Below are 25398 nucleotides of genomic sequence, written 5' to 3'. Positions count from 1 at the left end.
TTGGAAGACCTGATGACCAATGACTACGAAGATATTTTCAATGAGGAACTCCAGCATATTTCTTACTTCATCTTCAGACAAAGTAATTTTTGGGATGACTGATCACTAGATATGAATATTTCCCTTTTCAAGTGCATAGCAGTAGCATCTCCTGCCAATCAGTTACAACCAAAGTCAATCATCAGCTTATTGAAATAAAATGTTGCTAATTACAATTTTCTTGTCAAAATGTTAGGACCTAAAGTACTACCATATAGCGGGGGGTTTTCCCCCGTGAATCTAACATTTGGCGATTTGCTGGCTCAAAGGCATGTTGATAAGTTTAGCGGGGAAGGAAGAGTTGTCTCTTTTGCAAATACTGAAATCGCTATTGGGTGCATATTTGGCGAGTGACGGAAAGCTATCTAACCGCTAAAATAAGCCAAATTTATCACCCGCGGAAAAATCCGCTATACGGTGTGAACTTCAACCCGTACTTCTACCCATGTAAACCTATCTAATTCTTTCATAAATTTTGTTTTGCTAAATGCGGAAGAATAGATTTTATGCATTTAAGTTTTAATGTATACAATACATAATAGGATACTTCAATTTTCTGCTTATGCTATGCATCCTTTCTGTTGATATAAAAAAGAGGGAAGAAAATCGTCATACATTTTACGAGCATTTCTGCTCATCACAGACACTTACAATAGTGTGTACAAGAAACTTGGAATACATCAACACTTTTGTAATTTATGAATGATACGAAATTAAAAATCAATGTTTAGAAAGTGAGAGATGGGAAGTGTCACGTACTTTGTTTTAGCTGGGATGCTATGTTTTGTGCAAGGTAAGACTTAATTTGGTATGGTTTGTGTTGCTTTTGATTGGGATATCTTAAGGTGAAATACATGTACCTAATATTCCCAGGATTCTTTTAGGGGAAAGGAATTTAATTTATATATATTTATAAAAGCACTGAAAAGGCCACGACACTGTTGGTTATTTAAAACTCAAATTTTCGACGCAACCCGCGTCTTTATGAAGAGACATATATTACATTAACAAATAACACACCCCACGAAAAAACGACAAGTATCAATAATCTACATTGGTAACAAGAATGATGCACTGTTGTACTGAGTGAGAAAAATGGTTTCTTTGTAAAGCGTGTTATAAATTTCTTTACTGGCTTTGTATCTTCTTAGATCCGACACTTTAAGAAAGTAGGGTGTTGTTGGGTTTTCGTGCTTTTATATATTAATAATATATATATATATATATATATATATCAAGCACAGAAAATTTCACTTTATTTGGATACCCACTTCCGCCCCTACCCGGGGTTGAACTCATGACCTGCGGAACCAAATCTCCTAGCAGCGTTAAACCAACGCGCTAGACCGCTCGACCATCTAGGCAAGTCACACACACACACACACACACACACACACACACACACACACACACATATATATATATATATATATATATATATATATATATATATATATATATTGTATTTGTCTTTAAAACGGAGGCTCTGCGTCGTGACAGGTGTTGAAACGTTTAAAAAAAACTCACATCTACGACCATGTGTAGGTCTGAATTTTAACAATTTTGAAACCGACGGAAATTATGCAAAGAAAAGGAAATACATTACATCTAATGTCTAATGATGTCCAGCATCTAATGTAAATCCTCTCACTTTCCGGATAATAGTTCTAAAACACATTAAGGAAGTTAGCTTTTGAGTACAACTGCGCATGATGCTACAACTAAGTACTTACTGGTTCAATACTGATCCCATCGGTGCAAACATTACACATCTACTACTGAACCCTATCCAGTTGTAAAAAATTGTCAATTCAAATTTGAAAGAGTTTCGAAGGGACTACATTTGATGGCGGAAAGATTGATTAATAAATAAGTTTTAAATCTGCGTGATATCACAGTTTCTCTTTCATCCAATACATCTTCTATTTTTATACTCTTATACGTGTATTTTAGTTTTATAGTTATGAAACAAGTAGTTAAAACTTGCAATTAATTCAAACGTTGTAATTGATTAATTTGGTTGATATATTTTTCCAAACTAATCGCCGATTTTTTAAAAAGTTTAAATTAATTTTGTATAAAAATTCAGAAATTTCGTCAATAATTTAAGAATCTGCTCTCTAACCCACACTTTTCAGTTCCACTTTAGATTCTTAGACAAGGCCTTGAAAATTATGTGAAATTTTAGAAATCGACATTACTCCTAATATGTCCTTTTTAAGCTCTCAAATGTCACATCTTGAATTTTTCATATATCAAGTAAAAAATGTCATTATTCATTTCCATTACCAGTATTAAACTTTCCTTTTCCTTTTCCGAGTTAGACGACATGATTATGTACCTATTTTATGTAATGATTGATTTGTTTTGCTTACGTTGTGTTGACACCGTCTGACAAATCAAGTTCAATTGAATAATTTTTGAAGTGCAAAAATGTCATGTTTAGAACACTGTACCTCAATAACAAGCATTGTGACCCCAGTTTTCCTTTTCAATTTCTAAATTCTCCTTCAATGTAGAAATGAAAAATACACTTCTTCAAAAAATTGACTTTACCCCAAATCTCAGGTGCGAACCTCTATAAGCTTAACTACATTGTAATAAATGAACAAGTACGTGGTAATTTAGAAACGACAATTTTCCCCATATAAATTTGAAGTTCTGGGAATTTATGAAACTAATAACATGAAAGGTGAAGATAACGAACAATGATCATTCTCATAACTCCTATAAGTAATACAAAGTCGATAGTTGGGCAAACACACCAGAGGTGGGATCAGGTGCCTAGGAGGAGTAAGCATCCCCTGTCGACCGGTCACATCCGCCGTGAACCCTATATCCTGATCAGGTAAACGGAGTTATCCGTAGTCAACAACAGTGTGCCAAGAACGGCCTAACAATCGGTATGAAACATGTCAGACAGCATCTGACCCAATGATAGGTTGTATTGACGAACTAGAACGTTATAACGACCATAGAATTTGGGAAATACTTACTTCAACCGAGACTGTTGAAACCCCTGTACCATCAACTTGTTTGTCAGTAGCTTGCCTCGATTTAAAAACTGACTATACGCAGAACAAGCTCTTGCGTATCGAATCAGTTGAGAGATATAAACACCATATGCAGGTGATAAAGGAATATTGCTACATAAATATGGGAAGTTGACGATGGAGAAGCTGAAATCATCCCGTTTATCATACAGTTGAGTTGTCAGTTTGCCGTTAATGTCTACATCCTAGAATCAGTGATGTTAGGAGGAGAAATATAAGTAGGTGTACATGTACATGTAGATAAGTAAGATTATCTCTGATATGAACAATTCCAAAAATCTACTCAACGACCATCTTCATCGGAAATTTATACATCAGTTGGTGATATCAAAAAGCGTTACTATATGTCGACATCTAAACATTTCAATGACGCAGATGAGTTAAAGCTACATGTATACGATATTATGTAAATGATTAATATATGATATACATCAAAACAATTCTGATGCATCTTCAAAGTATGTTTTGGTTGTATGTGACATGTGCTTACTCCTTCTAGACACCTGATCCCACCTCTGGTATATTCAGGGGTCCGTGTTTAGCCAACTCTCTATTTTGTATTGCTTATAGAAGTTAAGCGATTGATCACTGTTCGTTAACTTCACCTTTCATGCATTGTGTAGTTTTCACTAAAACGTCATCTATGTGTACATACATTGACATGGCATTTTAAACAAACAACCTGTTATCCTTTTCTTTTTGATGGAAGATGCAATGTCGCGATTCGATGCTTAACTTCCGTGACGAATTTTTAAGGAAAATAGATTAAGATGAAAAATAGCAAACGATACTGTTACAACGTTTTCTATGCTGATAAAGAAGCATTCTTAATTCTAAATTAAAGGACAAATATAACCACTGATGAAGGAAAGGCATCAAAAATCTAGAATTGCATTATTCCTTACCTCTATATAACAATGCTTTTAATTTAGATAGTGAGACCGCAAAGCAAAATTTAGCAATGGAAAACCAAGGTCACAAAGTTATTAACGAGAAAATCCAAATGTACATCTATATGTATGCTTTTAGGGATGAGTGTTTTATGTTATCATACACACGGCTTTATCTGGTATGTTGAAGTGTTTGGGAGTATTCGTGACAATTTGTGATCAAGATGAATTTTTAATCAAAAATCTAGTTGCATTTGTTAGTTAGACCAATCTTTTTTTTAATGAGTAAATGTTGTTTATTGGCATTTATCGGGTTAGGAATTCTACAAACCCCTACATCTCAACCTAACCAGTGGATATCGGATAATTAATATATAAAACTATATATATATATATATATATATATATATATATATATATATATATATAACAAACACTCACAAATAAAGAAAGAAGAAAATAGGACAGAACAGTATGAAAAAGTGGTATAATACTCTGGCTACATCTTGATAGACACAAAATCTAGATTTTGCGAGCGCGTTACGTACGTTAGGAATTTGAAATACACACACACACACACACACATACATACATACATACATACATACATACATACATATATATATATATATATATATATATATATATATATATATATATATACACACACACATGGATAGATAGATAAGCCTAAATTTTGCACCCCTTCAACGATATTGGTTACGTCTCTACATGAGTGCAAAATTCTTGAGAAGGACGGTAAACAATTTACAATAAACCAATCAATCTAAAAGATGAAAAAATAACCTCAAGCCGTCAGAATGAATCGCAATATTTTTTCATTTACGAAAATTCGGTTGCATCTGTTGGATTTCAATCTATTGAACTATTTTAACTGTATAGTTTGTTATATCATTGTTTCTTTTGTATAGTTATATTGTTGGCGCTATTCACTGTCCAGCATATCTTGGTGTTTGTGTTTCAGTCCAAACTTTGCAAATAACGAAAGAGTTTGTCAACGGCAATCTGGAATTTTCTTGGACGACAATCTCTACACGTCATAATAATATATTAGTCACAAAGGATGGGCGTAGAAGTGACTGGATATCAACCACTGAAGACAAGTACACAGTGGAGGATGTATGGAAGTATAAATCAGTAACGATCTTGGTACGGGAATACACATTATCAGAATGTAGATCACATACTGATTACAAGTCAACATACGATGGTAAGTTCTACACAGAAGAAATATAGATAATGATACTGGGTTATAAACTTTCTAGAAATTATGACTAATGTCATCATATATTTCATTATATTTTACGTTACACAGTTACGCAATTTTATTTCGTACTTTTTTCCTCAATTCAAAATATCCTGATTATTGCTTGACAGTTGAAATTGTTTACATTATGAAGGGAACGTAAACATAATAGTCGGTCTTATTTAACAGGTGTAAAAAAAAATCGCTCAGATAACATATCCAAATAAATCCGCCCAGATAAGAGACATGAATAAATCCACTCAGATAACGTATATAAACAATTCCGTTCAGATAAGAAGTGTAAATAATTCCATTCAAATAAATGATAGAAATAAATCCGCTCAGATAACATATATAAAAAAAATCCGCTCAGATAACAGATACAAATAAACCTGCCCAGATAGCAAAATTTAATACAAATAAATCCGCCAAATATAAATAAATCTGCTCAGATAACATATATTGATAAATCCGTCCAAATAAGAGACATAAATAAATCCGTGCAAATAACAGATATAATATAAACCGCCCATATATCATATAACAATTGTAGATAAATCTTCCCAGATAATAAATATGAATAGATCAACCTAGATAACAGATGCAAATCAATCCGCCTAGATATCAAATATGAATAAATCCGCTCAGATAACAAATACAAATAAATAACAGATTCAAATAAACCTGCCCAGATAGCAAATACAAATAAATCCGCCAAATATAAATAAATCTGCTCAGATAACATATAAAGATAAATCCGCCCAGATAAGAGACATAATTAAATCCGCCCAGATAAGACACATAAATAAATCCGCCCAGATAACAGATATAATAAAACCGCCCAGATAGCAGGTATAAATACATCCTCCAAGATAACAGACATAAAGAGATTCACCTAGATAACAGATACAAATAAGTTCGCCCAGATAAAAAAAAAATATAACCCATCCGTTCAAATAACAGACATAAGTAAATCCGCTCAGATAACAGATATCGATAGATCGGTCCAGATAAGAGACATAAGTAAATCCGCTCAGATAACAGATATAGATAGATCGGTCCAGATAAGAGACATAAGTAAATCCGCTCAGATAACAGATATAGATAGATCGGTCCAGATAAGAGACATAAGTAAATCCGCTCAGATAACAGATATCGATAGATCGGTCCAGATAAGAGACATAAGTAAATCCGCTCAGATAACAGATATAGATAGATCGGTCCAGATAAGAGACATAAGTAAATCCGCTCAGATAACAGATATCGATAGATCGGTCCAGATAAGAGACATAAGTAAATCCGCTCAGATAACAGATATAGATAGATCGGTCCAGATAAGAGACATAAGTAAATCCGCTCAGATAACAGATATAGATAGATCGGTCCAGATAAGAGACATAAGTAAATCCGCTCAGATAACAGATACATGTGTAATAATTTCCCTCAGATAACAGATATAGCTAAATCAGCCAAGATGACATACATTGTATATAAATAAATCCGCCCAGATAACACATTTAAATAAATCCGCCAAGATAACATATATGAATAAAACCGCTCCGAGAAGAGACATAAATAAATCTTCACATATACTGTAACAGATAGAAATAAATCCCCTCAGATAATCTTAAGTTCGCTGAGATACGATGTGTGGGTTTCCTTTATTTTATTATTTTTTTTATTTTTTTATTATTACTATTTTTTTATGTTTTCCGCCACACTCTTTCAGCTATCTGGTGGCGTCCAGTTTTTGTTGGTGAAAGAGAGAACCCAGATACAATGTACCTGGGAAGAGATCACCGACCTTCCGGAAGCTTTCTCACTTAACGGCGCGAGCGAGATTCGAACCCGCGCCGACCAGAGGTGAGAGGCTGTGTGATTTTGAGCACGATGCTCTCGGCCACGGAGGCCCTGGGGTTTCCTAATTTGTGTGGACAGAGTAGGTTGATCACTGGTTAAAGGTTAAAGGAGTAGATTGATCACTACTCGTTATATTCACCTTTTCTGTAAACTTGTGGTATGGCTTCGCCGAGTTATCTAGAAAACTACATTGCGAGCCTGGGGCCCGTTTTACAAAAGGTCGTAAGTCTTAAAATTAGTCGTAAGACATAACTTACGATGTGAGACCGTTTTACAAAGATTTTGGATTTACGAGTTACGATGAAATTCGGCCGTAAGTCTACGACCGCCAGGGGGCGACCCTATGTCCCAAGTTTTGTCGTAAGTGCTCCATAAAATCTTTGTTACTATGGTTAATAAAATAATTCAACATGGCTGCATTTCTAATGTTTAATGTTATGAATGAGACTCATAAAAAACGTGATATATGTGTTTGATCAAGGCTTAAACCGTGAAAGGCTACTGTTTTTGACCGTTTTTGCGAATACAACGTGTCATTCCGTGGAATACAGTCTGACGTGTTTCATATCAATTTTTGTAACGTCGTTTACATATTGATTTTAAATAAAGACCACGCCTTTTCCATTGTAAAGATGAAAGGCTCACGATGGTTGTGTTATTTTCAGGGATCCGTGTTTGCTCTGCTCTCAGTTTTGTTTGTTTATGATAGATATGATATTGGTGTTTGTTATTTTCACTTTTCTGCATACTTAAAGGTATGTGTGCCATATTAAACAGTATTTTGTTCGATGTTAAAAATCAGACCAAAATTTTGTCAGAATGATAAACTATGAAAAATAATACGATTAGACAATTTTGTCAATTACATGTATATACCAGTATTAAATAAGTACTGGTCTATTCGATGTAAGGAGAAAACGATGATTTTATAATGCATATTCATGATGGAATGACGCTTACGGTACATGTTTGCAAGCTCGCGAGAAAAATATTACGAGAAACAGCAAGCGAGATGAGGATTTCGTTTACAGTATGTAATCTTACTGAATGGTGATTTCATGTTAATTATGAAATACATCCCCATCCCCATTGCACTAACTGGTTCTCTTTACCCTGTGTTCGTCTGACTGTCTTTTATCGCTGAATGTGTCCCACTAACGGAGTCTTCACTATCCGACTCAGAGAATGCATGATTAGATAGAACATTTCCTTGATTACTCTAAATCCGATTGCATTATTTGCATAAATTGTATAACTGTTATAGCTTGATAAAAAAGTTTTTTTTTTTTTATTCCTATAGTTTATAAACATTAGGGCATTTATAGTTTTATAGTTTGAAATGTGTCTCATGTCAAGATTTGTTTTCCCTAGACTCATCCCAATGTCAAAGTAAATCCATTATCTTTTCTCTTTTAGTCTCACGAATTGAATCTCAAGAAGGAGAAGCAAAAAATCTAACGTGGACTGCTGATTTCTTACCATGGAGCAGATCATATAATATATATCATTTTTATGATAACATGAGAAATGCAGTAATACGGGTGGCACAGAACGGCACTTCTGTACATAATCCTTTAAAATACGCTTATCACACCAGACCCTACACCTCCACCAACATAGTATTAGAGGTGAAAAACATATCGTTAATGGATGCTGGATATTATGGGGGTGGCGACACATCACAGAATGCTGCCAGAAGTGGGCAGGATGTAGTTCTTGTGGTAAAAGGTAAAATCGTCTAACTGCTATTTTAAGATTAAAGAAACCAGATGCATCATTTAGACGTAATGCTACAATACACTGATCACATAGAAGACAAAAGTGAATATTCCCTCCATCAGATTGTTAGATGTAATAGATCCGAAAATTTCATGCTGCCCTTAAATATTCTTAAAAAATTTAACATGGAAGTTAAAATGGTATATAAAAAAAACCTTAAGGTAGCTCACTTCACTAAAGCTTATACTCTTTATGACACTACGTCACAAGATGGCGATTTAAATGTTTTGTGAAATCATTTGTATCGATCGATTTGTTTGTCTATCATCGTAGTTCAGTGGTTAAAGCATTGGGCGAACCGCAGATCTCAAGTTCAAATCCGACAGAGTCTTTTGTTCATATGTGTTGAAATATTTTTAAAAAAATTTTGAAATTCATGTTTTTATCCAAATTTGCATATTTTCTGCCTTTTTTGGCATAGATACATATTATATATCATCATATCGTTTATCATTAAATCAATTCGTACTGATTTGAGAAACTTTCAGGGTGTAGTGAGCAACCTTAATTGGCATTGGCTGTCATTTTGTCAACAAAATTTGAATTCAATGATTTATTGCTTTATATCATATATTTCAGTAATAACACCTTTTTACCTCAAAGCAGGCATATGAATGTGTAATTTTGGTGATTAAATAATTATATTTTTTACACTAAAGCAGTTATCTAACATAGTTTTATTACGTATCTCTTATTTTTGTACAAAATAAATGTTTTTTAAAGTCATTAATATATAATCCTATGCCAATGAGAGATTTTGAGAGAAAAATTGTTGTCATCATTTTCACAGCAAATGCCCCTTTAATAGAAAAATAAAGAATGTCTGTAAAATTTGAACTAAAGAAATGATATATACATGTATTTTGTATTTAGTATTTTGAAGCAAGAAGATAGTTCCATTGTCTTTATATGCCAAGAAGATAATTCTACACCATCAAAACATATATATATATATATATCATTATAATACTACATTTTAAAATACCTTTGTAAATACGAATACATGTATATCTGTTGAAATTCAGAAATTGCCATGGCATTTCTTATGAAGATAGGGATTGATTATTTTTGCGAAATTCCTCAGTAAAGATGGGTGATCAAATCAAACACAGTGAGCAAGCCTGTAATTCCTTTTCTTCAACATTAGAATTTCCAATAAATGTTTAAAGATATTTGTTGTTCATCAGATACTAATGTGGTCATCCAGATTCTTTTATTATATATCTACAACCCCTGTATTCTGAATTCATCCACGTTTGATCCTGTCAATTTTATTTCCAATGAAAATAGTGAAATTTTGTTTGGAACTTTTTTTATGTTCGGATACTGTGGTACTGAATAAAGCAAGAAATGGCTTGAATGTTGATTATCGGATAATGTGGTACTGTATAAAAAAAGAAATGGCTTGAATGTTGATTATCGGATACTGTGGTACTGAATAAAGCAAGAAATGGCTTGAATGTTGATTACACATGTTTTTCTACTGTAAGTATATTTTTACCAACACTCATATCTTCACCTCTTTCATTTCATTTGGAGAATGACCAATGGATATTTCTAGTACCTTTAGACACTTTCGCATTTACTTTGAAATCACGTGTCATATCAATAAACTTGCATATAATTTGTAATATGTGTTTTCGTTTGTTTTTACTGTTTTACATGTAAAACACTTTGGGGTGATACGCAACTTCTGTTATATCTGCTCTTCTGTGATAGAGGTACGTTCAGTGTTCTGTTGAATACTTGGGTGGGTACAAGATGTATACCTATAATATAGACTAGCTATGAAAATACTGATAAAAGTAATGAAAGTGTAAATTTTGTTTATATCAGACGTTGGTATACATTAAACTGACCATACCAAGGATAATATTTGATTGAATTAGGCCATTAAATTAAATATGAAATTATTTTTTATTTCCTCTTTTGCACGAGTGATATTTTAATCAAAGAAAAATGGTGATTATCGATTTTTATTTGAGCTATTTTATCATTAACAAATACTAATAAACTTACTAATAGTGTGTGTCCCTGCAGTATGGGCGGTTGCATGCATGATGTCTGATAATCATCCTTTAGGCAATATTTGAAGGCAATGATAAGCATTTGTACCCACCGCATGTGGAAAAAAGTGTTTTGCGTCTCACTGTACATAAGAGTTCCACAAAAGGGAAGAACTATTGAGCAGCTCGGAAATTGCGTATTGCCTTAGATAAATAACGCGCTTTATAATTGTACAATAATAATTCAAGATTTCCCATAATCACACAATTTGCTTTACATATGCTACTGTTGATACTATTGTAAAGACACTTTCTGGGATCTATATTCACTGAGGAATTGTTGGTTTTATTTGCAGGAAAACCAACCAAACCTGAGATAACAGGGATCCTTAACGTAACGGAAGCTAGTGACGTTACATTGACCTGTTCCAGTAAATCCACCTCTCGTCCGTCGTATTACAGAAAAAACTGTATCCCTGAACTACGTTTGGTACATTAACAGCACAGTGGTGACGTCAGAGACCATTTCAGGGGATCTCTAGAGACGTCAGATTTAACAAGTATTCATGCCAGGCGAAGGAAACTATTACGTCCGGAAAAAGTGAGGAAATTCAGATCAATGTTTGGTGTGAGTATTTCTTTCTAGTAGACAATGACTTTTGCATGCGATAGCACTAAAAATTCTATCGAGTTTTATAGAAATATTTCACATTGGAATCATTATGTTGATGTGAATATTTTGAAAGATTGCACCTTTTATAAATATGATATTATCATTTATCTAAATGAACGAATAAACGAAAGTAGTGTGTTATTGTTATTATAGACGGTCCCATTAGTGTTACGATTAGCCCTCAGCTTCCAGTTAATCGGATACTATCTCTGAAGGACGGAGACTACATAGGGCCTTATAACTGTTCCGCTGATTGTAACCCACCTTGTTTCATTCATTGGAAGTACAAACTCTTCAATGGAACGTACAGAGACGCAGAATCATATGAAGGAACATTGGAACAGCAACGGGTGTTCAAAGACCAGGTTTTGTTCCGATGTGTGGCAAAGTCAACTCTCGACAAACAATTGCATATGGCAATAGATTTTTACATAAAGTGTATGGTTTTTATTGGTTTAGTTTTGTTTTCTATCCTTAATCAATAGAATGTTATTTTTTTTAGTTGAAACAATATACAACAAACCTTAAGACAATCGAAAACGGTACAAGGGGACGCCAATTTGGAAAAAAAAACACTGATAGGATATGTTTTATAGTCCTTAAAACCTAAGATTATCAACTTACAAAACCACATAATTCAGACAGAAAATGAATCATTTCTGTTGAGAAAATAAACCCTCTTAAATGTGTTAACATATTGATGATAATTAAATATTTTTTCATAGACTAGTGACAAATGTCACCATAATCGATTTCCTAATTTAATGTTTAGATCAATTCTCGGATTTGTTTACAGCTTAAACCTTTTTTTCAAAACGATTATTTAACATTACATGTAATATTGAGACCAGTAGCCCTTTTCACAAAAAATCTTACGATTTATCGTAAGATTTTAGGTTAAGATTTTCGTAAGATGAATCTTAAGTCAGTTTCACGAACGCACTCGTAAGTGCAAAAATAATCGTACGAAAAAAATTAAGATTTCCGTCCACGAGCTCACTTACGATTTCACTTAAGAGAAAAAGCTTCCTTAGCTACTACTTTCATTTTGACTGCTCATGCGTAGTTCGCAATTTAGCGTGTCGTCTGTCAACAACAACATGAGCAAACGGAAGCCGAACTGGAGTGTTGCAGAAATTGAGGCCCTGGTGGGAGCTGTAACGGAAAATATAAGAGTCGTGAAGGGAAAGTTTACCCCCTCATTGACGAATGAGGTTAAGAATCGCCAGTGGATGGCGATAACCGAGCGGTAAGTACAGAAACTCACCAAGTACGACGTGACGTTGAGTGCATCGCCTTATCTGTCAAAAACAGCTGGCAAACTTAAACATGTAGTTTTAAAAAGTGACTTCTATGCACTTACGTAGAACAAAACATTTTACAAGCCTTTTATTGAAGAAGTAACCGTTATGCAACACTGAAATACTTATTTAGCCCTGCGTATACTTATGATTGAAAATCATATGATATCGGTGGCGGATCTAGAGGGGAGAGCTCCGGGAGGTTACAATTCCCCTTTCAAAAGTTCTCCCAATAAAGTAATTCAAGAAATCAATAGATTTTGTCATTTATTTCTCCGGGAGTGGAAGAAAATATTGCTTCTTACATTGTTTAGTACATTTTTATAAACGAGATCCTACCATTTATACCTTATGTTTGGCTGCCCTCCCCCCCTAAATCCGCCACTGATAGTTCTAGATATGTAAATAAAACAGAAGTGGCAAATTATTTCTTTCTTCTTTTTTTTTGATCAACTAGCTCTCCTGTTTTCCTTTTCAATTGTAATGAGTCAGTTTTTAATTAATTTACTGTTTAATTATAATGTATGCATAGGAAGGTTAAAATCCTGATTTAGTTTGAATGGAAGCACGTGAGGGTTAGACTACTGTTTTATATTCAATATTTTTATGGGAGGGTCAGATAAGATTAGGTTATTTCAGTTGTGTTATTTTTTATAGCAGCGTATTGTTATTCAGTTGAACCTCATTGGGATTTCATTCTTTGTATGCATGTATTTTAGTTCCTCAATTTTAATACCAATATCCTTTCAATATTGGCATTATATTATTTTCATTTAGAGTAAATGCAGCTAATGTGTCTAAGTGTGATCGAGATGTAGCAGAAGTAAAGAAAAAATGGCAAGATTTAAGTAACCAAACGAAAAAGAAGGAGGCCATGAGGATACGTCACAGGAAAGCAACTGGAGGAAGTCCTGCAATAGAAGATGATCTGAAATCATGGAAAACTCTGGTAGAATAATTTTTGTAACTTGGAAATTATTATCTCATTTCTTGTTTTTTTATGCAACTACCAAGAAAATTGAAAAGGGAATGGAAATTTTAAACAGGAATATGTCATCTTAATTCACAAATACGTCATGAATATGAACATGCATGGTATTTCTTGAATGTTGACTGCATACACCTACATGCATATGATGCTTTGATTTACACTTTGTAAATGTTGTACAGAGTTATTTTCGCTCCTTGTTCATGTTCTTGTAGACAGTTTCACTGTTTTAAATTTGCCCAGGCACAATTATTTGAAATGAGTTGAACTTATTTAGATTTGCCTTGTCTTGAATTCAACCACTGACTACAGCAAGGACAAAAGAAATGAAAATAAAATAGTGGTGATTATATATATATATATATATATATATATATATATATATATATATATATACATCACTGATGAATCTATAAAATCATATGATTGTTGATTGTTGCACTTATCTTCAATACATGATTCAGAAAAAAGAACTGCAGGGTAATTTGAAACTACATGTGCATAGATTATATTGATTACAAGATCTTTTCTCTTTGTGTAGATCATTGGAACATTTTCCAAGAGTGCCGTTGAAGGGGTGCCAGGTGGGGTTATTTATATTTTATATTGAAGTTATATATATGTGAATTCTTTAAGGTTGCTATTGTCCTCAGATGAAGCTATAAACATTTCACTCTGCTGTTGAGAAATGGGTAATTACCATATTTTCTTATTATCAAAGGACTGCACATGAAATGCCTGTAATTGTTGAAGGAGGAAAACTGAGTTATTCCCCTTTAATTTGTCCATGCAGTCTCTGTATTCATTACTCTTTACTTATACATGCAACAGTATTTGTTCCTTTCTTTTTCCAAGTTGATAGTTTGCTATATTGCACTTTGATTTATATTTTGACATCATTTGTGTGTGCATATTGTCCATACTCAGAGTAGAGACAAATAAGTTCAAAAAAGAAATATTTGATAATAATGTAAATTGTGAAAAAATTATTGCAATGGTAGTACTTTAAAATAGATTAAAAATATTTTTTTATGATGGATATATGTATGTCAGCTTTTCATTTATAACAATCATAATGTAACAAAATGAATTTGATGTAAGAATCATTGTTTTTTTTGGGGGGGGGGGGTTTGGCCAAGAGATGTAGGGATTACACTCCCCCTCCACCTCTAGATTTACAATTGCTGTTCTTCATGAATTATATGCACTTATACCTGACAGTATGTTTATTCATTTTCAATACATACCACATTTATCTATATTTTTGTCTAATATTTGATTCTCTTGAATGAATGTACATGAGATAATTACTTAACACTTCCGTAATTTTGGAGAGACAAAACTGAAATGTTCCCCTTTGATTTGTTAATGCAATATAGCTTACCTGCACATATCTTTAATTACAACGGAATTTGTTCTTTTCTTTTTTCGAAGTTGATAGTTTGAATTTATTGCGTACCGGTAGTTTGATTCTTATTTTTGTCAACACTTGTGTGTTTGTTGTCCTTCTTCAAAGATGTATAGTGGTTTCTTCACAAAATGATTAAAACACTTCTTATGATGTCCGATATATTTATGTCTATTTGTGAAGAATATAAGAAAGATTTGTGACATGATAATTATGATGCAAAGCATCAATCTGGCAACTAAAATTATACACATTCTAAATTACAAATTGTACATGCATTTCTATAACATTACACAGGAATTGTAATATGACTTCTTTATATATATATATATATATATATATATATATATATATATATATAACATGGAAACAGCAGAGTTGTTTTTAGATGTACTCTCTTTTAAAAAAGCATTAATACATGTACATTGTACTATAATCATTGAATCATGTGAAAATCTGAAATATTAATCAAACATGTAAATAGAGAGAGAGAGAGAGAGAGAGAGAGAGAGAGAGAGAGAGAGAGAGAGAGAGAAGGTTCTGGAAACATATTACTTTCAACATAATGGTATTATTAATATCTGTAAAATAATAAAGTTTGCTGTTCTCGTTCCTTCAACTCAATTTTGTGTTACTTTAAAACAATGCCAAAAAGGAGTAAATTATATACACTGAAGATGCACATGAAACTTTGAATCGGATGTGAAAACTATACAAAGAGAACAAATATTTTGGTTTATGATACTTATAGAAATTTACTTTTGGAAATTTAATCCAAATACAACATTAAGAACTTGCAAGATTAAAATCTCTGTGTTATCCTCTGTCTCAAAGTGAGACCATCATTGTCATTTCCTTGATATGCTGCATGGTGGTGAAACACTGGCACAGCTGCCTCATTTGTGGCTTGCAGGGGTATTTTGTCGAGGATAGCCTTGTTGTGGAGCCGAAAGCAGCATTCAATGATTTTGATGCATTTCTCCGAACCAAATTGTAAAGTCCCACCAGTCTTGTGCATACATCTTAAATTATAATGAAAATAATTGCCTCTTATAGTTTTGCTACTACACATCTACATGTTTGTGGATTCGGACATCCCCTTATACCTTCATTGTCCAAATATTTCACATAATGTGTAACCATTCAGTGATTTGAAGCCAACTAATTGACCAAAGTAGGTGTAATTCAAATTTTATGTCTAAATCAATTTTTAACAAAATATTTGAAATTTCTTTTAAATTACCTAAACCTGCTCTTGAGTACACCAAAACCTCTCTCCACTGTATTTCTAGTGGAACAGTGGGCACGGTTGTACCTCTGCTCCTGCTGATTTGAAGGCTGAGCAAAAGGTGTCAGAAGCCACTTCTTCAAAGGGTACCCAGAATCCCCCAACAGCCATCCATCGGTTCCTTCCATAATGTTTGGGAGAGAGGAATTTGTTAGGATGAAGGAGTCATGTGTGGATCCAGGCCATCTCACCACTATGTTTGTAAAGCTAAAGGAAATTAGCAAATATTTTTATTAAATTGTTAAATATTTATGTACAATTCATAGGCAAATGAATATATGTATATAATTTTGCTACAATTTTTTTTTTAGATTTCAAAAAGTTCATTTTTGTAGTGGTCACATTACTTGTTACCTATGTATCTGTGATAACGTTTTACCTGAGATTTGCATCCACAACGGCCTGCACGTTGATGGCATGGAATCCCTTCCTACAGATGAATGTGGGCTCCTCATCACCTGCCATCCCTTGAATGGGAATCAGGGTTCCATCGATGGCTCCGACAACATTGGGAAAATTCGCAATTTTATGAAACCCTTCCTTATTGTGGACGAGCTCTGGCACTGTAGTGGGGAAATTTATATTCCCTAGTCTCAGACATAAAGTGGAACAGACTCTGTGCACAATTCTTGATGCTGAAGCTATGGAAATGTCATGACTATCTGCTACTTCTGATAGATAATCTCCCTTTGCCAGAAATCGTAAAGTTGTCAACACCTACATATCACAAGAACAAAGTGTCAAGATTAATGATTTTCAAGTTACCACCTTAGATGTGGACATGACTCCCCCTCCCCACCTTGGGTTTTTATTGGGATTATGATTTTCAAGTTACCACCTTAGATGTGGACATGACTCCCCCTCCCCACCTTGGGTTTTTATTGGGATTATGATTTTCAAGGTACCACCTTAGATGCATGTGGACATGACTCCCCCTCCCCACCTTGGGTTTTTATTGGGATTATGATTTTCTGACATTGAACATTGCATATATATGCAGATATGGGAAGTCTTGTCAACAAGCACATGTGGATATATATTGTACCATATTTTTTTCAAAGTGGGGAAATGGAGAAGGATAGATATGGATTTCATCAGTGGCATAAATATATATTATAACATTAACTTTCCTTAATGATTCTAATTCTCTAATTCACTTTGGTTGGGATACAATTTGATATATAATGTATTCTTTTGCCAGTGTTCATCCAAAACAGGGGGGTAAGTTTAATTATATATTCTATGAATGTGATAATTTTGGTAATTTTTGCACAAAATTTCAAGAAATTGTATTCAAAATTTTACTTCAAGTTTCCTGAACTGTTTGAAAAGAGTGAATAGTTTTGAAAATGAATTTATCATTCAAAATAATTACCCAGTCAAAAATTTACTGAAATTATATAATATTGAATTTTAGGTCTCACCATTTCCTTGAAAATATAATGAATTTCATGCACGTAAATAATTTTCCTTACCATCGGGATCAGTCTATTTCTCATACATTCTAATATTTTATTGTGATTTATTTAGAGTTGCAAAATTCAGTAATTTTTAATTGTGTAATAAACATTAATTTTTTAGTTTAGTGGGGAAAATGCAAACATTGCACCTAATCCCAAAAAATTAATTTGCTGTTTGCCAGTTTACCATAATTAATAATATGAAGACGTATTATGATTTTTTGGTGGGATGGTAATACACTACAATGTTAATGACCATTTAATTAAAAGGTTCATTACTCAATGTTCTATGTATGTAAATGAAGGTATGTAAAAATGCTGAAACATATTCTTATTAATTCAAAAAAAAAATATATTTGTATGTCGGTCACAGTAGCTAAATAATACCATCAACGTGGAACTAAATAACCTGGGGACCGAAAATAATGATAGTACAATATAAACAAGAACCGTATGCACTCTTCGTTATTGAAGTTAGCAAAGGCCTAACTTTCGATTTAAAAACTTACTTGTATGTGAGAAGGAATCGCACACGATCTGGAGGTACGGTGTTGAATGCAGTTCCTGACTACATCTGTCAGTTCTAGGATTGTTTGCCTTGGAAATCGATACCTTGCAATCAAATCTGTGTCATTGTACGTATCTAACGGGTTAATTCAGTCCCGAAAAACTCTTTCACGATGCAAAGCTCTTTCATTTTCGAAAAGGATAAAAAAAAAAAACCGCAGCCATTCTTATTGATACGTCATTTATTTCTATCTTACAACAATTATTTTGCACTTACGAGAAATATTTTACACTTAAGAGAGGGTAGAGGCTCTCTTAAAGTTACAAGGAAAATCAATCTTACGATTTTCGTAAGTTTCTTTGTGAAAAGGGAAATAATCATATGTTTTCTCTTACGATGATTATTTATCGTAAGATTTTTTGTGAAAAGGGCTACAGAAATCTAATTGATACAATTTGATATGGTCAAAAATTGAAGATTTTTTTCCTCTGGCAGATAAGAAAGAGAAGATGCGATTAGCTTTTTATAGATCATTCAGTTTCAGGATTGATGCATAATGTAACACCTCATATCTTTTCCCCAACATCCAAGTGAATACCTTCCTTTTATTTCACCATATCAAATATCAGGAAGGTTATTCAGTATGCACAATAATGAAAAGTTCCCGTTATAGATGAAATCTCTGTAACCGAAAAGAGGAAATTTTAAACTTGCTAAATGTTTGATGGCTTTTTTATTTCAAAAACTCAATAAGCCAAATATTCCACCAGCCCTAGCGATTTGAATAACCTAGTAACAGGAACGGTGTCAATAAGGGTAAATGTCCAGGCTAAGAACTTGCAATAGTGTAATAAAAAATTGTCAGAAAAAATGAAGTATCTTTATTTCTAATTTATGCTCTTCATGCAGGTAGTCGTTAATATGAAAAACAAAGTTGAAAATTGAAATTGTTATTATAGATTTGGTCTTCTTTGTAGATATGGATTAAAATGAGTTTTATCATTTTCAGTATCGTTTGCACCTAACCTGTCGAAAACTAGTAAGTATTTTTTACTCAATCTCTAGATTAAAATACCATAAACATTTTAAGATAAAAAAGACACTTCACGTATATCATAGGATTAAATAAGTTAAAATATATTATTTAGAAATATTTGGAAAATTTGGAAATTACCTTCTCTTTTTAGTTTGAAAGGTTCAAACAACACTGATTGGTTTGTAATTCTGGAAAGCCGTAAATTATTGCATTTTCTGATATTTGAAGATTTATTTCGGGTAGGCCTAAACAATGCAATTTCCCGTATTTTCTCAATCTGTCGGAGATGAGCGACTTCAAAGTCGATCTCTATCTCAAAAGGGCAGCGAAATACGCATTACATGGATAGTCTACACATATTTTCTATCATGATAAACTTCACTTTCGATACAATATTTTGATAAATGGCTAGGTTCCGTAGAACTAAGATTAAAGATGGCGACCTTTGGCTTCGCAGCTAGATCTAGACGCTTCGTGTCGCTGTTGCTAAGTAAATCATTGCGCGGCTTGGTTGACTTGTATTTTTCCGAGTGTGCATTTTGATAAACGAAGGTTAGCATCTTTGTCTCTTGCATTAAATTATAAGGAATGACTTTAATTCTGGGGCAAGTTATACGAGTATAACCTGGTTTGGGTCAGTTTACGCTTTTTTATAATCCGCTTCGCGGATTATAAAGCGTAAACTGACCCAAACCAGGTTATACTCGTATAACTTGGCCCAGAATTAAAGTCATTCCTTATATATATATATATATATATATATATATATATATATATATATATATAAAGCACTGAAGAACCAACAACATTCAGTATCCGAAACTGTCGGATCTTTATATATATATATATATATATATATATATATATATATATATATATATATAATCCAAATAGAAAGAGTTGATATCACACAGTCAAAATAATTCAATAAAAAAGCAGGAAAATATACAGATCCAAAATATATTTAAATCACTAGCGCTTTCTGGATTTTAACATCCATCCTCAGGTGAATACAAATTTTAAATAATGAATAAGCGCTAGTGATTTAAATATATTTTGGAACTGTATATTTTCCTGCTTTTTTATTGAATTATATATATATATATATATATATATATATATATGACATTATTATCATATACTTATGATCGTCTAATTAATGTATTTATCAAGCTTTTGAAGGGAGGGCAGCGTTCCTTTCCTTAGCAAACAAAATGAACTAAACTAATGAATAATATCTTGATGATGATATCTTCATTTCAGTTCAAACACCAATAATCATAATTGTCGTCCTGTCTACATTTGTTGGTTGTTGCTATAGCAACAATTGTTGGGATGGCTTTCCGCCAAAGATTGAAGAGACGATTAGAGTACAAGCGGTCACAACCCGAGAGTGAGCGCAACACGGATATGAACGCCACTAGACAACCCAACAGAGGTTCTGAATTCCCGTTAAATGATTATGAACAGATCAATGCATCTATTGATGTCCATACTTACGATTGGGCTGTTATATCGAATGAAGCCCTTTACCAAAATGTCCTAGCCGGTTCAATTGATCCTTTGAGTCTGAGTGTGGGATATATTACAGAAAGATCTGTTAACAATTCAATTTGTCTTGTAAAACAAAATTTGACTTTATCAACATTTTGTGTCGAATAAGTTAAGTGACCCGTAAGTCGCGCCAAATGACGTCATATTGATGACGTAACAATACGTTTAGGTCTTCTGTTTCCAATTTTGCTTCAGTAATAATGCCTCATTTATTTAAAATCCTAATTTTCTTCAGAAGGAGATTATAAGGAATGAAGTGATAGCTACTCTATTTATACGATTTGAATTAAGTTTGGGGGTATCTAACGTTCTTTTGCGGTTTATACATTTAATGCTAGGATGTAAATCACAAACATAAGACGTAAGTAGAACTTACTTTCACTCACTTCAGAATGTAACCAAATACAGTGTCACAAAAATCCTAATGAAATACTTTAAGTCAGGATATTTAAATCCACATCGAATTACACTGCACTATATATTTCTTCAGGAATTTTTTCGAATTCTATCTCTGTATTAAAAAGAAAATATTCAGGATAGCATTTTAATGGTGGCGTGATGGTCTGAAATCGTCAAAAAGAAGACGACACTTATCAGTAATATCATGTTGTGGTCATAACGAGCGGTCAGCAAGGGTAATGACTTCGTGAGTGATACAAAATAATAGTTGCTCGTCTTCTTGTATTTAAAAATGCTCTTCAGATGTGAGAGTTATTTTTGTTATGTTGTTTAGTTATATCTTAAAGAATGTTTTGTAAATAATTTTACTAATTTCTGTGAATGATTATTTTCATGTAACACGTGAATATAAATTTATTTACCTCTGCACATTTGTATTTCTAAAGATTAATTTTTCTGAATTTTCTAAAGTCTCTTTGGCACGAAATATCGAAAATGAGTTATCGTGAAATAATTGTTCTATGCCTCAGAACTTGAACTCCAAAAAAATATCCAATAAATGCTTCCAAATTAGTTTGGTCAATTTATATTGATGTATTTTGGTATATTCGTTTTTCCAAATCAGTCTTTAATTTCAATATACATTAATATTTCGGGGTGAAGTCTCCGCGTAGACGCCCTTAAAATCCTCACCTAGGGTGCCAATGACCACCTGTATTAGATGTATATAGGCATAGGCATACACATACATACATACATATATAAAGCACAGAAAATTTCACTTTATTTGGATACCCACTTCCGCCCCTACCCGAGGTTGAACTCACGACCTGCGGAACTAAATCTCCTAGCAGCATGTAACCAGCGCGGTAGACCGCTCGACCATCTAGGCTTGCTTTCGATGACGATGGAATTCTCGCCACGTTGTCACAACTATACGGTCATTGAGAATGGAAATGGGATACAGTTATTTAACGTACATTTAAGAGGATCATGAATGATACACATTGTATTCGAAATATTGTACATAAAGCACAGAAATAGCAATGAACTCTTAAATGAACATAACTGCCCTAAGTGAAGATATATATATATATATATATATCTACACATATAGACATACACGTACGTACACAAACACATACACATATATTGACAAGATATAACATAAAAAAGAAGGTTCCATGTATAAAAAAAAGAAAAAAAGAAACAGTATATGTACATAAAGAACCCGAAACTCTCATACGAGGGGTTAACCAATTCAAATGTTCATATCACAACCCCCATGGCAGCACTGCAGGAGAACAGGGACCCTCCTCGTAGTGGGAATTTCTTACAAAATACCAGTATATAAAAGGTTTATAACAATCATTTTTTGATATAGTTGTTTGTAATCAATTTAAATTTTTCAAAAACCTCACATGAAAATACAATTATAAATGTACATATACAAATATTTTGTAAAGGTTTCATAGCATGTATCTAACACACTCACACAAGTACATGCACACAACTACACACTCACCACCTGAAATGTTTATTCCAGGTAAATATGACAAGAAAAAAAAAAGATGAAATATTTTTTCAGTTTTTATCCCGTAAAGGTGTATATATTACAATTTGTTTTTAGTAGCTTTCATAACCTTAGCAAATTTTTTGTCCTGATTTTTTTTCTCTTTTTGTGTGTGTGTGTATTTCTGTATACAAATTTAGTTTACTTTTTATGTGATTACGCATTTCTTGAGGATTTTCGTATTTGTTATCTAATTTACAGTACATTTTATACTTGTGTATTTTGAAGGCAATAAGGGATATTATGTTATTCAAAAAAATGTCTTTTCATTATTTTCATAGTAAAATCCTATCGCAGTTGCTTTCCATGATATATCAAATTCTAAAACATGTTTGACAATGCCCCATATATGGGAAATATTTTTACATTCTAAGATAAGATGTTCATTGTTTTCTTATTCTACAAAAGACACAAAAATCATTTTCTACTATTTACCATTTCTTCATCAATTCTCTGTTCCATAATAGTTTATTTTACAATATTTAATTAAAATCTTATATACTTCTGCCTCTAATGGATAAGTTTTTTGTCCATACATAGATGTCCAAGCCGATTTTGGTATTTCAAAAACGTTTCCGAAATATGTTTGGTGTTAGTGGAGGTATAATATTTCAAGACAAAGAATTTGGTAAATCAACTTTGCATTTACATCGCACACTTCCACATGTCCTTTACATAATAATCCATATGATGTATTCCCATAAAAATGTTTTCCTATCGTGTATTTGAAAATTTATAACTTTTGAAGGTTTTTGTTGTAACTGTTTTTATAATCGTATTTCGCGAAATCCAGGTTTTGTTATATATACGTTTGTCATCAAACCATTCCATAGGTTTTATACCATTTTCATTTACAATGAAAGATGAAGATAACGAACAGTGATCAATCTCGTAACTCCCATAAGCAATACAAAAATGCATCCCCTGCTTGTAACAACATTGTCTTTGTTTGTAAGACTCGTTATTGCCACTGTATATTAAACGAACTTGGCATTAATTCCACTTTTGGTAATCGTACTTATACTCTAACTGCCCTTTCAAAAGATGAAATTCTTCAAAACCATGTTTAAGTTTTAGACACATTTAATATCCCTGTCAATGGGTCGAATGAATACGAGTTACCGTATATACTGGATTCCTAAACTACATAGAAACCCTTACAAACAAAGATACATTGCTGGAACAAGCCCCTATATTTGCTCCTCACGAAAATATTAACAGCTGTGAAGTTACTGTGCGACTATTTATGTCAGAAGTGGTGTTAATCAAATGTGGATTCTAAAAAACTTTTAGTAAACTTGAAATTGCAAAACTTTTCCCAAATCAATAACATCAAATCCTGTGACTTTTCAGTTTTCAACACTTCACACGACCATTCCTTACAATAAACTAAAGACTAGACTTTTTGACATCATAGACATGTTGCTTCTTCAACATTTAAAAAGAAAACGGAAACATTCATATCTAATGATCAGCCTTCCAAAAACTTACTTTGTTAAACACCACTCTGATTCCACGCACAAGTACTCTGAAGTTGAAATAAAAAATATTCTAGAGTTCTTCATTGACAATATCTTCGTGGTCTTTGGTGATCAGGTCTTCCAACAGTCTTGGAATTCCTATGGGCACGAATTGTGCTCCTTTGTTAGCTGACCTGTTTCGATATTCATATGCAGAATTTACTCAGAAACTTCTACATGGGAAGAAAAGATCTCTTGCTGTGGCCTTTTATTCGACATTTAGATATATCGACGACGTTTTGTCTATTACAAATGATAATTTTCATTCATATGTCGATTCGATATATCCCTCTGAGCTCGAAATAAAAGACACCGCAGAGTCGTCCACTTGTGCTTCATACTTAGATATTTTATTGAAAGTAGACATTAACGGCAAACTGATAACTCAACTGTATGACAAACGGGATGATTTCAGCTTCTCCATCGTCAACTTCCCATATTTATGTAGCAATATTCCATTATCAATTGCATATGGTGTTTATCTCTCTCAACTGATACGATACGCAAGAGCTTGTTCTGCGTATGGTCAGTTTTTAAATCTAGGCAAGCTACTGACAAACAAGTTGATGGTGGAAGGGTTCCAACAGTCTCGTTTAAAGTCAGCATTACGCAAAGTATATGGTCATTATAACGATCTAGTTTGCCAATACAACCTATTATTGGGTCAAATGCTGTCTGACGTGTTTCTATCAATTCTTCGGCCATTCTTGGCACACTGAGTTTGACTACAGATAACTCCGTTTACCTGATCAAGATATGGGGCTCACGCTTGATCCCACCTCTGGTATATCCAGTG

The 25398-nt window shown here is 33.1% G+C and overlaps 2 protein-coding genes, 1 long non-coding RNA gene and 1 pseudogene across 3 annotated transcripts; 3 read left to right on the top strand and 1 right to left on the bottom strand.

Moving 5' to 3' along the window:
- The first annotated feature begins 656 nt into the window (after positions 1 to 656).
- Positions 657 to 12063, top strand: LOC125647265 (uncharacterized; annotated as a pseudogene).
- A 17-nt stretch (positions 12064 to 12080) lies between these two features.
- Positions 12081 to 14897, top strand: LOC125646794 (t-SNARE domain-containing protein 1-like). The gene is made up of 3 exons (XM_048873326.2): positions 12081 to 12816; positions 13646 to 13817; positions 14398 to 14897. Exons 1-3 carry the CDS (start codon positions 12626 to 12628, stop codon positions 14464 to 14466), a joined length of 432 nt encoding a protein of 143 aa, XP_048729283.2. The 5' UTR covers positions 12081 to 12625; the 3' UTR covers positions 14467 to 14897.
- An 856-nt stretch (positions 14898 to 15753) lies between these two features.
- LOC125646793 (putative nuclease HARBI1) lies at positions 15754 to 17214 on the bottom strand. Its single transcript, XM_048873325.2, has 3 exons — positions 16932 to 17214; positions 16508 to 16759; positions 15754 to 16286 (listed from the first exon to the last, which is right to left on the bottom strand). Exons 1-3 carry the CDS (start codon positions 17015 to 17017, stop codon positions 16067 to 16069), a joined length of 558 nt encoding a protein of 185 aa, XP_048729282.2. The 5' UTR covers positions 17018 to 17214; the 3' UTR covers positions 15754 to 16066.
- A 115-nt stretch (positions 17215 to 17329) lies between these two features.
- Positions 17330 to 24248, top strand: LOC125646796 (uncharacterized). Its single transcript, XR_007359826.2, has 3 exons — positions 17330 to 18647; positions 19498 to 19559; positions 20820 to 24248. It is a non-coding gene; the product is annotated as an uncharacterized LOC125646796 (long non-coding RNA).
- Positions 24249 to 25398: the final 1150 nt, after the last annotated feature.

This window comes from Ostrea edulis, chromosome 6 (genome assembly GCF_947568905.1).
Source record: "Ostrea edulis chromosome 6, xbOstEdul1.1, whole genome shotgun sequence".
Lineage (NCBI taxonomy): Eukaryota > Metazoa > Mollusca > Bivalvia > Ostreida > Ostreidae > Ostrea > Ostrea edulis.
The sequence above is the reverse complement of the archived record's forward strand: the minus strand, read 5'-3'. Positions and strand labels throughout refer to the sequence as shown.

What these genes read in the sequence shown, in the direction of transcription:
- LOC125646794 (XM_048873326.2), top strand. Translation starts at nt 12,626, where the DNA reads ATGCGTAGTTCGCAATTTAGCGTGTCGTCTGTCAACAACAACATGAGC. An exon ending in TGGATGGCGATAACCGAGCG is followed by an intron (nt 12,817 to 13,645) that starts GTAAGTACAGAA and finishes ATTTTCATTTAG; the next exon opens with AGTAAATGCAGCTAATGTGT. An exon ending in TGAAATCATGGAAAACTCTG is followed by an intron (nt 13,818 to 14,397) that starts GTAGAATAATTT and finishes CTCTTTGTGTAG; the next exon opens with ATCATTGGAACATTTTCCAA.
- LOC125646793 (XM_048873325.2), bottom strand. Translation starts at nt 17,017, where the DNA reads ATGGCAGGTGATGAGGAGCCCACATTCATCTGTAGGAAGGGATTCCAT. An exon ending in GTTGTGGATGCAAATCTCAG is followed by an intron (nt 16,760 to 16,931) that starts GTAAAACGTTAT and finishes AATTTCCTTTAG; the next exon opens with CTTTACAAACATAGTGGTGA. An exon ending in GTACTCAAGAGCAGGTTTAG is followed by an intron (nt 16,287 to 16,507) that starts GTAATTTAAAAG and finishes TTATAATTTAAG; the next exon opens with ATGTATGCACAAGACTGGTG.